Genomic DNA, 13,645 nt, shown 5'->3' with positions numbered 1-13,645 from the left:
GGGGGGGTGGATGGGTGGGCGGATGATGATGAGCTTTCCCGAGACGCGCCGGTGGCGGCGCGGAAGGAAGTCAGCCGGACGGGGCCAGTGTGTTCCACTCGGTCGGTAACCAGTAAGCTTCTTAATCTTATCTCAAGTGCCTGTCAACAGAACGTGACAACGTCGATGAAGAAGATGACATTAGTGTAGCGCTTCGGTCCTCATCAATCTTCTATCTCCACAGGCTTCCAAGTCATTGTGAGATTAGCACGTTGAAAAAGATTTGGACCAAAGAAAAAAAAAGAGGATACTTGTAGTGAGCATCTCCATTGTTCTTCTTGCAGGGCCCATGCCTCATCGCGGATTGTACCGGCACCGTAACCGTCTCTTCGGGACTCCCGTCGCGAACCATCAAACGCTAGCTAGCGAGGTACCAGCGACCAAACAAAAGTGTTCGTCTAGACCATCTCCCTCCTCCTTAGAGAGAGGCAAAATCGAAAGATTCTAGAACCTCGCACGCGGGGGTCGCCGTCGCCACCGCCATCCCGCATATCCAGTCCCTGTCTTCTGAAGCGTTAAACTCCGGTCATTGCACGCCAGGCTTCTTTTGCATCGCCACATAACGCCTTTAGAAACTAAGTAAATTCAATCAAGTCGTGAGCCTTCATCAGATTTCGAACCCCATCTCCGTTTCAGCTTGCCCAGCCCTTGCCAGAAGACTGCACGGGGTCAAATCCCGATTCCAGTGTCTGGCTCTGGTTCTGCTGGTGGTGACCTTTGGGAGCTTTGACTACAAGGCCCTCGTTCATCATGTTCAGACGAACGAGATGGACGCGGAGTGAATGCTCAAAGTCTTCAGCCATCTTCATGGCGTTGGCGTGAACCTGGGTGCGAGGATTGGTCGGTGGAGCGATAAGAAGCTGCGAAGACGGTTCAGTCACTTTGACGAGAAGCGGACAAGGAGCGGGTGGGAGTGGATTTACCTTGTCTACCAGATCGATGCGGGCGTCCAGCACGCCGCGCTGAACCATCTCGGTCAGCTCGTCCTCGATCGATACGTCACCGACAGGGGCGAATGCCGTGGCCATCTGGTCGAGTGTGACGCAGCTGAAGGGAATGAAGTACTGGACGATACTCTTGCTCCGAACCTTGCCATAGAGCTCCTTGATGTGTGGGTTGAGGTAGATGTCCAAGAGGTAATCGGTGCGGTATGCCTCCAGGATCTCCAAGCACTGCGTGTACTTGCTGCCACAGAACAATGAGATGGCACGGCGGATGTGCGGCTCCAGTTCGAGAAACTGGCGAAAGTCATTGTTGTCAAGCACAAGACGCTGCAATTCGGAGCGGTCCATGGAGGCAAGAGCACAGAGGCCGCCGTAGACAGCAATGTCATTCCCAGTGAGAACCTGCTTCTGCCATGTGATATGTGCCTGCGGTTCTAGCGTCATGAATAACGGGCTGACCAGGAGGAACTGCCAGGCGGCTTCTCTGTACTTGCCACATGCCAGATGACTAAGGCCCAGGACAGCGTTGCAAAGGGAATCCAGTCTGGTCTTGTCGTCGGGATTCAAGGTCATGGGCTGGATCTTGGAGACGTTCGAGTTGACGGTGGACCAGCTGCGCTGGAGGATACCGGAATAGATCAGCTTCAGCGACATGTCGGCAACGTTTCCCGTGTTGTTGCAGTAGTCGCGCTCGCGGGCGTATGACTTCATCGCGGCTGCATGGTCACCGATGCTCGTGTAGAACTGGCCCAGATCGTCGTGGCCCATCTGCGCTGCGTCAGCTTCTGCGTGATGGAAAGCAAAGAGACGATGACGAACCCTTATGCTCTCCTTTATCAGGTTGTTCTTGTACTGCTTGAGCTGCTGCTCCAAGCTCTCCAACTCCGACTTCACCTCTTTCGTCTTGCGCTCGCACCATTGCACGTCCGGAACGGAGAGTGGGTCATTAGGGTCGACCTGGTGGAGCTTATCGGTGGCGAGGGTGTAGTAGCTCACGTCCTTGCCCTGCTTGGCTTCGGCGATGGCGGCGTGCAGAGCGTCGACGCAGAGGTAGCTAGAGGTGGTGCCAATCAAGAGCAAACGTTCCAGACGGGTCCTGCCTGGGGCGACGGAGCTGCATCAGCACATGGGGCGAGCTCGCGAGTGGAAGGGGGCGTGTTCGTACCTTCATAGTTGGCGATGTAGGACTCGAAATCGAACTTGGGCGGATCTGCGAGGAGCTCCGTCAGTGGAGGCCGGAGATGTTGGGCAGGTCGGCGTACCCTTGACGATGACCCTGCCCTGGGCTTTCGCCTCTATGAAGAGCGGGGCATCCTCGACGTTTTGCGGCGCCATTGTTTCTGGGGGTCGAGCGGCGGGGAGAGGCGGGTTGGTGGAGAGGCAGCAGCTGCGGCGGGAACCATGGGCAGCTTGCGGCGGAGGTTCCAGGCGTCCGCAACGCCTCACCAACGCCAGAGAACGTCACCGCCCGCCGCAACCACCATCACCACATCGTCCACCACCCTCCCCACCACCCCGCTGCACGCGCATCCACCCCGCCATGCCCGCCGGGAAGCGCAAGGCCTCGCCCACCGCCGCCGCCCTTAACGACGAGCCCTCCAAGCGCCGCTTCGTCGAAAACGGCACCGAGGCCGCCGATCAGCCTGACCAGCCTGGCCAGTCCGACCAGCCCGACCAGCCCGACCAGCCTGCCGGAGATGCCCAAGAAGAAGAGCCTGTCGCGTCGGGGGGCGATCGCATGGCCCGCTTCAAGGCCCTGCAGGCTCGCCAGGCCGCCGCCCGCAAGTCGAACCTAAAGGAATCCACGGCTGAAGCGCAACGCGCTCAAATTGACCCCAACGCCCTCTCCGCATTACACCGCAAGCACGCCATCGCCTCGCACAAGCTGCTCAAGGCCGAGACCCAGGAGCAGGGCGACGACTTCGAGCGCAAGCGCGCCTGGGACTGGACCGTCGAGGAGAGCGAGCGCTGGGACCGCCGCATGGAGAAGAAGGGCAAGCACCGCAAGGACGTCGCCTTCCAGGACTACCGGCAGGACGCCACGAAATCATATAAACGGCAGCTACGGGACCTCAAACCGGACCTGGACGGGTACGAGCGGCAGAAAATGGAGGCGGTACAGCGCGCGGCGCAAAACGGCGGGCTGGAGATTATCGAGATGGAGGACGGCGAGCTAATCGCCGTCGACCGCGACGGCTCCTTTTACACGACTGCCGATAGCACCGATTTCATCAACCACCGGCCGGAGAAGGAGGCCGTCGACAAGCTGGTGGCCGACATCCGCAAGGCCGAGGACGCCCGTCTCAAGGCCCGCCGCGCCCGCGGCATCGACAACGACAACGACAACGGCGACGTTACCTATATCAACCAGAAGAACAAGCAGTTCAACGAGAAGCTGGCCCGCTTCTACAACAAGTACACGGCCGACATCCGCGAGAGCTTCGAGCGCGGCACCGCCATCTAGACCCCTTATCGATAAGAAAAACAGTCTGGGTGCTCTGCTCACTCTGGGGATATGGTTGGTGATTGGGGCTTGGCTCAGTCACGCCAATCTCACACAGAGAAACTCGTTTGCAGAAGAGGTATGCTGAAGCTATGCAGCGAGCCAGAAGTGCCAAGGTGAAAAGCGTTTTAATTATCCTTCTTGTCTCCGGGTATCCAAATAAACTGCTCTTGAACCATACAAAACGAACGACCATAAACAAACACTCCTAATAAAAACAAGAACCGCCCCGCTCAGAGCTTCGAAGCCCCAATGCCCGTATTCACCTTCCCGTGCTCGCACGTGTAGCACACGTCCCCGCCCGCGCCGTCCTCGCGCTCCTCGTTCCACTTGCGCATGACGCCGCGACACAGCCCGTTCCGCTTGCCCAGCGCCGTGACCTCGCACTCGACGCGCATGCACTCGCCCTGCATGACGGGCTTGAGGTACGAGCAGTTGAGGGTGCGGCTGACGTTGTTGACCTCCCAGCCGGTGCCGTCGACGCCGGCGGCGCACGAGATGGTGAAGGACGTCAGCATGTCGAACAGCGTCGCGACCGCGCCGCCGTGCAGCGCCCCGCCCGCGTTGGTCAGCTCCTCGGGCACGCACACCTTCCACGCCGTCGCCGCCACCGGCGCCGTGCGGTCCGCCGCCTGGGGCTCGCGCGCGTGCGCCGACAGCAGCTCGCATTGCCGGATCGCCGTCGCGTCGAAGCGCTGCGAAATGGGAAATCAGCCGGGACTCGACGGGAGTTTTGTCGGTCGTGTTTGATAAGAAAAAGAAAAAAGAACGAGGTGAAGAATAGAAACTGTGAAGGGGAGCAGAGAGGGGAAGGAAAGACGTACCTTGTAGTCTGGGTTCTCCATGACGTATTTGATGTACTGCGAGCCACGCTCCTTGATGGGTTTACTAGCATCAAATTTAGGCGCCAGAGGATCGTAGGGGGTCGCCATTTCCGTGAAAAGTGCCTTTTGTGCTTCAAAACAAACGAAGGACTCGGAGGGAAACGAAGACGGAGCGTGTCCAACAATTGCACGTTTCAGGAGCCAGCCAACAAACAAGCAAACATGGACAAGCCCCGGGGGAAGGGGGGGACCTCCGATGCTATTATAAACATTTGCAAAACCCACTCACCTCATGGTGGATAACGGAAGGGGGCAACGAGCAGGGCTACGTCGGCCGAATCTACGGACGTATCTTGGGAAAATTTCAAGAGCGTTGCGGGTCCACTGCGGGCACGTCGGAGCACTGAGCCTTGTGTGTACGCGGCTCTCAGGGCAAGGGCCTGAGTCGAAAGAGAAGAGGGGCTGGGGTGGAAGGGACTGGCAGAGTGTGGACCCACGGGAAGTGCGTGAGGTAGGACGCGATTTCGGAGATCCGAGAATGCCTCGGCTCTTTCCCGAACGGGCTTAGTGCGGCTCACGTTACTCTTCCCTTCGTCGGGGCATCGTAAGGCTTGATGGCGTTCTGGAGCGCGCTATGGTGTTTTTAAAGCTTGGACGTCTTCTTCGATGTGGGTTTTCTTCCGAATAGAAGATATCGTGAGCGTCCGCCGACCAGATTATCGGACCAGTTACTACTGTGCAGCTCTATCGGCCGAGAGACATCCCGATCGAAGTGCACAGCTCGGATCCTGTTGTTCAGATAAGATGTCTGTATCGCCTTGGACTTGGTACCAGTCCCTGCCGCTGTACTTGCTCAGGTACACAGTGGAGGAGAAACGATCAGAAACTCAGACATTCTCAGTTACTGCATCGTTGAAAGTGCTCCCGCAAAGCCTTGCTAAGATGTGGATGTGCATCTCGACTTATACGTCTTTGTTCGAGCAAAGACGAGTCAAGGTGATCCGAGACCCTTGCTCCGTGCCGGTCTTCCCGTCTCTTGGTGTCCGGAGTTCGGTGCCCAGCCGGTAGTCGGCGAGCCATAGCTTATCTTGATTGCCGAGCCACGTGGCGGCCCTGACCCTGAAGCTCATTACGTCAGCGCTCCTGGTGGCTAAATTTATGGAACATTCTCTGGAGACCGGCACGTCAGAGACAAGCTTTTCAACTGAGTTGCCCGATCTCCAGCACTAGTAGTGTCGACGCTCATCAGAGAGATCCTTTCTTCATGGCTGTCAAAGCACCCAATTCGGCAGCCCGTCCTTACGACGTCAGACGAGCCATGGTCGCCCACATCCCCAGACTTGTGAAAAGAATACATACGTCTACGAATGTAATGGAAGGATGTAAAGGTCTTCTAGTCCCTACACGAAATGAAGATGTAATTCTCCACAAAGGGAAACAAGCAAGAGTGCCAGAGGCCTGTGCGCGCGCTCTCTCCATGAGGCTATGCGTCTCGAATGAGCTGGGCGGCCGGGCCATATCTGCGCGAAGGGTGCGAAGTGGAGGGCGTGTCAATCCAGTCAACAGGCAGTCAATCTTCTCGTTCTGCCCCTTCCAAGGTGATCCGTCACCGTTCCAACGCCGTCCAAGATGCCCCCGAAATCCCATGTACTCCAAAACTTTCTTCTCGAATTGCACTTGGCGACAAGAGAGCCCTGGCCGGTCTATGCATTCTTCCCGCCCTGTGATCGTCAAATTCGGTGCTTGTACTGCTGTGTTCGCCGGTTCAAAAACAGACAAAATAGAGGAAAATAATCAAGTCTCGTGTCGTGGTGTTGGGTATCAAGCCAACGGCCTTTGGTACAGCTCCTTCTCCTCTTGGTTGTGGATATCACTGTTTGTTGTTCTTCATGTTCCCCTCTCTTGCACATTCCGACAGCGAACCCTCTCAAGCCGCGGGGACTTCGCTCATCGCGACCAGCCTTTCCCGCCAGCCCTTGCAGGCCTCCTCAAAGCCACCGACCACGTCCTTGCAAACGCTTGCAGCATCTCTCTCCTTCAGTTTGTTGTCCCAGCTACCCTTCTCAATCCATCTGATGCCCTCCTCGCGGAGCTCGTTCTCGCGGCGCCACTCGCCCATGGCCTCCCTGACCACCTTTAACCGCCTCTGGGCGAGGTTGGACGTCTGTCGGCCCATGTGCAGGCTGTCCGAGAGGTAGCTGATTGTGTCAAGGAAGTCGTGGGTCTGGCCACTCAGGCTTCCCAGAGCGTTGAGGGGTGTGGGAGGCGCCGAGGGAAGGGATGTCAGGGCGTCGGCGATGAGAGGCAGGAGAGCATCAATGGCTTCAGGGGAGAGCGGCGGGGCGAGAGGAGAAAGGAGCGACGACGTCAACGACGTCAGAAGCCGGGTCTGGTGCGTAAGGTGGGTGGTCAAAGCGGTGTGGGCGGTGATCAGGCTGTGACACGGATTAGCTTTTCCTGCATTGTGTGTGAGCGGACAGAGCTTTGAATGCGTACCGAGTAGCACCGCTCTCGACGCCAGCCTGGCTGCCAAGGTCCCGCAGCTGCTCGGTCAGACGGATGAAGACGCCGTCGGTAGCACTGCCGTTGTCCTCGGTGCCCCGGCGCGCCAGGTGTTCAATAGCGGCCATCTTGGCCTCAAGGCTTGCCGAGATGCTGTCAGACGCCTCGAGATCGCTCTCGCTGCCATAGTCGGAGCCATCGTAGCGGGAGCGGTTGCGGCGGTGGTTGGCTCGCGAAGTCGGGCTCAGCGTGGCTGTCGTCTTGGGGGTTTGGGTGGGGTCGTCACGGGAGAAGTGACGGGCGTGGCCGTTGGGGAGCTCCTGGGCCTGGCTCTGGCCGGCGACGTGCGACTGCAGCACGGAAGCGTCGCCCTCGCCGTCTTCGTAGTCGTCCTCCTCGGCGTCAGCCAGCTCGTCGGCAAGATTGCCCAGTTCGCCGGCGTTGAACGAGTCATCGGCCTCCCCGTTGAGCTCGCCGTAGCTGGCGGCAGGGTGCAGGCTCTGCGGCGGGCGGGCCTGCACGGGCGAGTATGCGGCCGACGAGCGACGGCTCGGCGGAGATCGGTTGAAATCCAGGGAAGAGACGCGGCGGTGCTGCTGGGGGGAGCCCGGGGTGACGGGGCGGGCCTGGTCGGCGGTCGACATGGCGATGGCTGTGAGGGAGCGTGGGCGTGGTGTTCTGGAGGCCGGGCCGCGGGCCTGGGAGGTGCAGCGGCGTGGGATGCAGCGGGTCGGGGTGCCGAAGAGGACACAAGGGTCGGTGGGCGCGGGCGGTGAGCAAGTCGGGCAGCGGTGCGGATGTTTCAGGTAGAGACGGACGGTTGCAGGCGCGTGACGTGAGCGAGAGACTGGCGTGTCCCCTTTGAGGAGTGTGCGAGGAGGGTGAGCGGACTCCTGAGACCGCCGTAGGGGTGGTGTTGGACGCGGCCGGTGGACGGCGTTTTGAGGCTAGCCAGCACAGCGAGCGGAGCGGAAGGGCAAACACGCCAATCCCGTCCCTGCAGAAGCGGCGTCCGGAGGCTGCGGCAGGGATGATCCACGCCGTGTGCGAGCAATCGTCTCTGCTGCAGCCCGCCGCCCGCTGCCCGATACCTTTTTATTTGCCCGCCCGCTGCTCACGCGCGCTGCCAATTTCTGCCGCTCCAATTTAGGGCGAAGATCACGCTGCGGGATCGACAGGAACCACCTTCGCCAGCATTCGAGCAGACGCAGCTCCTCCATCAATGCGCTTCGCCAGCTATATCAATCCGCACCCCAAAATAGCTAGCCCGCCTGTGCCCTCCCACAGACCTACTCCACCCTCCTGACCCTGCCTGTCTCGACCTCGTAAACCCACCCGCTGACCGTGACCTGCTGCGGGATCGTTTTCTGCGCTGCCAGCCACGACACGTCCTTGCGAACCTCCGCCTCCAAATCCGGAAACGCCAGGAAATCGAGCCCCTTGACCTCCTCTCCCGCCTCCCTGCCCAAATTCTGCTCCACGAGCGCCCGCGCCTCCTCGTTGCCGAACGTCAGCATCCCGCATCCCGTGTGCTTGATGAGCAGGATTTCCTGCGTCCCCAGGAGCTGCTCCGATATGATCAGGCTGCGGAGCGCGTCCTTGGCCGACGCACCTGCGTTTCGGATGACGTGCGCGTCCCCCAGGTCGATTCCCTGCAGAAACACGGCGGATGAGCCTCATGCTCGTTCTAATAATAGTTCCCTGAGACGACTTACGAATGCGGCTGCAGGGTCGATTCGTGCATCCATGCACGTCACTAGGAGAGGCGTGTGAGCACTGATCCGGCTTGATGTACCAAGGAGTACTCACGAACGGCATATTTCTTCGCCGGCGGAAGCGCCAGATGCCCCTTTGTAAACGATCCTGCATACTCTTTGTTCTTCTCGGCCAGATTCCGCTGGATTGGAGTCGTCATGTTGAGATATCTGCAATTGCCAAGGACGATTTCCTTATTGAGTTGGCAGCGTAGATAGCAGTCTGGTACGCGGGAAGACGATTTATCAATGCACTGTAAGGTCGCTGGAGGAGATGGTCTACATAATATAGCATCCTGCCAGAATGAGCGCAGCTATCGAAAGATGGTGCAATCGCCGAGCCAACACCAACAGAGTTCATGGGGGGTGATGATCCGCAGCAGACCCCGCTCTGGGCGTCATCACGCAATCCAGCGCCAATGAACTCTGGTCGTGGCTACCTTGACTTTACCTGCCTGGAACTGATTAGAAAACACCACCTTCCCCATGCCCATCTCTCAAGTCAGATCTAGGCATCATGTTACTAACCGCAGAAGCCTAGACCATATTCGGCACCTTCGCGGCATCTTCAAGTGGCTAGGACTCTCCGATCGGAATTTCTGCTGTTGCCGTCAGTAATGTGATGCCAAGGATCACGGCATGCTATGTCGAAGTAGGCGCTCGCTGACAAGACATGGGAGTGGTGTGCCTGACAAACAAGTGCTGTATTGTATTGTGCAGTTGAAATGGAAAATAGATAGCCTGCGGCATGCATTGCCCCGTCTCGAAAAATAAACAGCATGCCGGGTCCTCTCCGGAACGCCCATATCCAGAGCCGCTGTGAAAATGAATCGCATCTCGATATGCAAGCCTGAAAACACAGAGTACCACACATCCGATATCCTGGAATGCGCCAGCGATGGTTCTGGCTTTTGTCTACGCGGCCTGGTACTTCCGTAGCTGTGATTGGTCCGTCAGCACCCCTGCTCATTGCTGAGCTTGGAAAATATGCACTTACATCCAGCGTCAATGTCCTCGATGAATTTGCGACCTGGTCTCTCATCACTCCCACCAGACTCTCGCTCTCCTGGAAGAAGCCAGTCTTCAGACTAATAACAATAAACTGCATGCCTGGTCCAGCATGCTCCTTCACGTACTGTGCTACCCTCATAACGTTGATGTTGTCCAGTGCTGCATCCACCTCGTCCAACACGAAGAAAGGGCTCGGTTGGAATGAATGGATACTGAACAGGAGAGCCAGCGCTGCGATTGTCTTCTCACCACCGCTCAGGTGCTCCATATCTCGGAAGCGCTTAAGCGGAGGCATGGCGTGGTATTTCAGACCAGCAAGATATGGCTCTTCGCTGTCTTCTTGGTCCAGATAAGCTTGGCCGCCTAGTGGGAAAGCTGCCGATCGAGTGAGATCCTTGTAGACCTTTCCGATTTGCCCACTGATATGCTCGAAGGCCTTGTTGAAGAGCTCAAGACGTTTTTCTCTCACGTCTTCAAAGTCTCCCCGGGCACGACTGGCTGCTTTGCGAGCATTTTCGAAATCTTTCTCCGTGGTCTTGAGACGCGACTCCACTCCCTCGAGACGCTCATTAGCTCGCATGTTCGGGGCCATCTTGTCAAGCGCCGAATTGAGGGTATTGATGGCTTCTTCTAGCTGCTCATTGGCCCTGGTAGAGTCATCTTCCTTGATATCCTCGTCGAGTGAGCTGAAGTCGACTTCGATTCCATAGTCTTGGACATCGACACCAGCCAACTGCGTGGCACCCTGGTCCTCGCCATCCACATCCATTGCGTCAGGATCGGCCGTTCCATTAAGCAGGTTGTTCAAAGGCAGCTTGTCAAGTGAACCTTGAGCCAGAGGAATCTTGATCTCGTCGATCTTGCATTTTCGGAGCAATGCATAACGGTCGGCGCCACTGCGCTGAACCTCGGCCTCAAGACCAGATACGGCTTTGGTTGTGCCTTCAGCGTCCTTGTTGTGTTTCTGTAGCTCCCGACGCTGCTTGTTGACTTCTTCCACGCGCTGATTGTACTTGTCTCGAAGTCCAGCGAGTGTCTCCTTGAGTTGCTGCAGCTCGTCGCTGAGTACGTCGATCTCGTTTTGAATCGTCTCCTTTTGCAATTCCAAGTTTCCGATCAACTGCTCATCACGAGTGGCGTGTTCCTCTAGGCCCTTGATGCGGTCGCGGGTGGCCTGTAGACGCTGCGTTTCAAAGCTCAGTTGGTTCTCTAGCTTGCTCCGTTGGAGGGTGAACTCCAACTTCTTCTGTGCTGCTTCTTGCTGCAGGGATCCCTGTTGGGCTTCGAACGCTCGGATATTTTCGTATCCAAGACGCTGGCAGAATGATCCGAAAACGTCATCTTCGACCTCGCTGACGGAATTCTGGAACGTCTGCAGGGTGTCCTTCAAGTTCGCCAGGCCTTCAGACTGTTCTTGGTACTTCGGCCGAGCCTCGTTCAGCTGCTCCAGGGCAAAAGCGTGCTCGCGTTTCTTGCTTTCGATGTTGCGGTCCAGCGTCTTGACTTCCTCACGCATGTAGTAAAGCCGCTGATCAAGGCCAGCAAGCTCCCCCTGCAAGGCTTCTTCTTCCGCACCACGGCGGTGACCCTTGGGCAATGCAGCGTGTTCTGCCATGAGCTTGTCCCTCAACCGGCGAAGGTTCTCTACCTCAGTGTCCTCCCAGCGACGGGCGTTTCGGTCCTGTGGTCCCCGCCCACCAGTCATCAGACCACCCTTGTGGATGACGACTCCATCAAGAGTGACTGCCTTCGCGTCGACACCCTTCTCATATGCGAGGTGCTTTGCCACGTTGAGGTCATCGCAGACAATGGAATTGCCGCAAGCATAGGACATTGCTCGCTCCACAGAGTTGTCGTATTCGATTGTGTCAATGGCAAGGCGCATGCCACGATGCATGCCCTTCAAGTTGGGATTGACAGCCTGGACCTGAATCGTATCCAACGGGATGAAAGTGCCTTGTCCAGCCCTCTGGTCACGCAAGTACTGGATGCAATCCTTGGCGGTCTTCTCAGTGTCCACCACGATTGCATCAAAATGGCGGCCGAGGACCGTGCTAACTGCAGTCTCAAACTTCTTCTGCTTGGGCTTGCAGAGTTCGTGTACTCTGCCGCGGACTCCCGGGAAAATTCGCTTCATCGCAGCCACAGTTTCTTTGGCACGGAGCTCCTTCTCACTCTCACGGCGGCCATCATCTGCCTCGAGCAACTTGTTGAGAACATCTTGAAGCTTTTCCTCCAGCTCGGTCTGCTTTTGTGCAGCGCGCAGGCGTTCCGACGTGAGATTGTTGAATTCCTTCTTTTTCGCGTCGATATCCTTTTGAGTCTGCTTGATCTGGGCCTTGGTGTTGTCCCGACGCTCACCAAGCTGTTGCAGCTCATCTTGCAGTTTCTTGGCTTGCGCTTGTGTGCTTTCAACCTTGCTTCTCAAACTGTTGACCGTTTCCTCGTCGGTTCTGAGTTGGCGAGTGAGGTTGTCAACACGAATCTGGGTGGCCGCGGTGCGCTTCGTGAGTTCGCTCCGAAGTCTGCTGTATTCCTGGAGGTCGGCTTCGCTCAACTGCTGGCCGCTTTGGGTTGTCTGACGAAACTCCTCTTCCCATTTCCTCTGTGCCTTTTGGACGGTAGCCAAGTCTTTCTTGAGCTGATCGACGTTGCGGGTTTGGCCGTCGCTTTCCTTGGTGATTTCCTCAATCCTCGCCTCGTACCTCTTCAAATTCCGGTTCGAGATGGCAATCTTTTCGTCAATGGGGACCAGACTGTTCTCTTTATCTTCGATCTCCTTTTCTTTTTCTTTGATCCCTCGCTCCGCCTTGGAAACATTTTGCCCAACCTTTGCCTGAGCACGCTTGGCATCCTCAAGGGCCTGTTCATATTTCTCCATACTGCGGCGGTGCTCCTTGAGTTCCTCCTGGTGTTTTTGAATCTCGGCTCCCGACTCCTCGATGATTCTCTGGAAGTGGAACAGCTTCCACAGAACGTGTCTGATGACGGCCTGATCGCGCTCTTCGGCTTTGCGAGCAAAGTTCTCTGCCTCCTTTTTTTGTTCTTGGTATTGCTTGATTTCGGAGTTGATCGCACGGCGCTGGTTCAGCTTGAAGCCTTGGTCGTCGGCAGCCTTTTCCGCCTCGATCTTTAAGCGCTCATAGTCGGCCTTGTATTCCAAGCTTCCAGAGATTTGCTCAATAAGCCTGGTGAGGTCCTTGGGCGATTGCGAGGCGATGGCTTCGACATCACCCTGGAATACCAGGAAATTGCGAGCTTTGATCAGGATGTTCTCCGCTTCTAGGGCCTCATTGTATTGCTTGGCGGTCACAATGCGGTTGTTGATCCTGTACTCGCTCTGGCCATTGCTCGTGATGGTGCGCTTCCACTTCTGCTCCTCGCCAGCATCATCCTCGTAGACGGCCATGACCCACGCTGTCTGCGGGTCATTGCGCTGACTACTCCGCTGCGTGCTTCCCTCATCATCAGAGCCTGTGGTGCCGTTGGTATGGCCGTTGGTCTGCCCATCACCCGTCTGCTCGGTGGCGGTGCCGTCTGCATTGATTTTCGAGGTCCGGAGAACGCGCCCACGGTAGACTAGGTCGCGCAAATGCGTCGATCGAAGATGGGAGGACTTGATGCCCAGGACGAACGAAATAGCGTCCATGCTACGGGCAGGAGTCAGGACATGCAGGCACATGGTTCTGCAGATGACTTACGAATTGGACTTGCCGGAGCCATTGGGACCAATGATGGAGGTGAAGTGGGAATCACCGAACAGCAGGACATGATGGCCGCGATAGGACTTGAAATCTGGGGGCAGTCAGCGACACAAGGCGACGCGAGGACACTACGCGGGGTGAGGCGCACTGAAGAGTTCGAGGCGGATGAGCTTGCCCATGGCGGCGGTCGGGGCGCAGACTTGGCGCGCTTAGAAGCAAGGCTGACCTAGGTGGAGGATAGAATGCGGCGCGCAAAGGCGCATGACCAGACGCGGGGGCACGCTTGGTGGTGACGGCGGGGAGCGTGGTGCGGGCGGCGATCGGTGAAGGTGATGGAGAGCGACGCGTCTGGTACGCGCTGCGC

The 13,645-nt window shown here is 57.4% G+C and overlaps 6 protein-coding genes across 6 annotated transcripts; 1 reads left to right on the top strand and 5 right to left on the bottom strand.

Moving 5' to 3' along the window:
• Window positions 1-671: 671 nt before the first annotated feature.
• On the bottom strand, window positions 672-2,318 carry BKCO1_15000169 (cop9 signalosome subunit 1; the record flags this gene model as incomplete). The annotated part of the gene is made up of 5 exons (XM_020271271.1): window positions 672-899; window positions 963-1,751; window positions 1,803-2,083; window positions 2,149-2,193; window positions 2,246-2,318. 5 exons carry the CDS (start codon window positions 2,316-2,318, stop codon window positions 672-674), a joined length of 1,416 nt encoding a protein of 471 aa, XP_020131966.1.
• A 205-nt stretch (window positions 2,319-2,523) lies between these two features.
• On the top strand, window positions 2,524-3,447 carry BKCO1_15000168 (pre-mrna-splicing factor syf2; the record flags this gene model as incomplete). The annotated part of the gene is made up of 1 exon (XM_020271270.1): window positions 2,524-3,447. One exon carries the CDS (start codon window positions 2,524-2,526, stop codon window positions 3,445-3,447), a length of 924 nt encoding a protein of 307 aa, XP_020131967.1.
• A 272-nt stretch (window positions 3,448-3,719) lies between these two features.
• Window positions 3,720-4,418, bottom strand: BKCO1_15000167 (thioesterase superfamily protein; the record flags this gene model as incomplete). Its single annotated transcript, XM_020271269.1, has 2 exons — window positions 3,720-4,181; window positions 4,311-4,418. 2 exons carry the CDS (start codon window positions 4,416-4,418, stop codon window positions 3,720-3,722), a joined length of 570 nt encoding a protein of 189 aa, XP_020132065.1.
• Window positions 4,419-6,237: 1,819 nt separating this feature from the next.
• BKCO1_15000166 (uncharacterized protein) lies at window positions 6,238-7,456 on the bottom strand (the record flags this gene model as incomplete). Its single annotated transcript, XM_020271268.1, has 2 exons — window positions 6,238-6,745; window positions 6,807-7,456. 2 exons carry the CDS (start codon window positions 7,454-7,456, stop codon window positions 6,238-6,240), a joined length of 1,158 nt encoding a protein of 385 aa, XP_020131951.1.
• A 645-nt stretch (window positions 7,457-8,101) lies between these two features.
• On the bottom strand, window positions 8,102-8,727 carry BKCO1_15000165 (carbonate dehydratase; the record flags this gene model as incomplete). The annotated part of the gene is made up of 3 exons (XM_020271267.1): window positions 8,102-8,464; window positions 8,528-8,568; window positions 8,622-8,727. 3 exons carry the CDS (start codon window positions 8,725-8,727, stop codon window positions 8,102-8,104), a joined length of 510 nt encoding a protein of 169 aa, XP_020132064.1.
• A 754-nt stretch (window positions 8,728-9,481) lies between these two features.
• Window positions 9,482-13,460, bottom strand: BKCO1_15000164 (cohesin complex subunit; the record flags this gene model as incomplete). The annotated part of the gene is made up of 4 exons (XM_020271266.1): window positions 9,482-9,505; window positions 9,564-13,227; window positions 13,279-13,372; window positions 13,430-13,460. The coding sequence occupies 4 exons, from the start codon at window positions 13,458-13,460 to the stop codon at window positions 9,482-9,484; spliced, it is 3,813 nt and encodes a 1,270-aa protein (XP_020131950.1).
• Between the last annotated feature and the right edge of the window lie 185 nt (window positions 13,461-13,645).

Source organism: Diplodia corticola (genome assembly GCF_001883845.1).
Source record: "Diplodia corticola strain CBS 112549 chromosome Unknown scaffold15, whole genome shotgun sequence".
NCBI classification, from domain to species: Eukaryota; Fungi; Ascomycota; class Dothideomycetes; order Botryosphaeriales; family Botryosphaeriaceae; genus Diplodia; species Diplodia corticola.
Note: the sequence above shows the minus strand (reverse complement) of the source record. Positions and strands in the feature narration are given on the sequence as shown.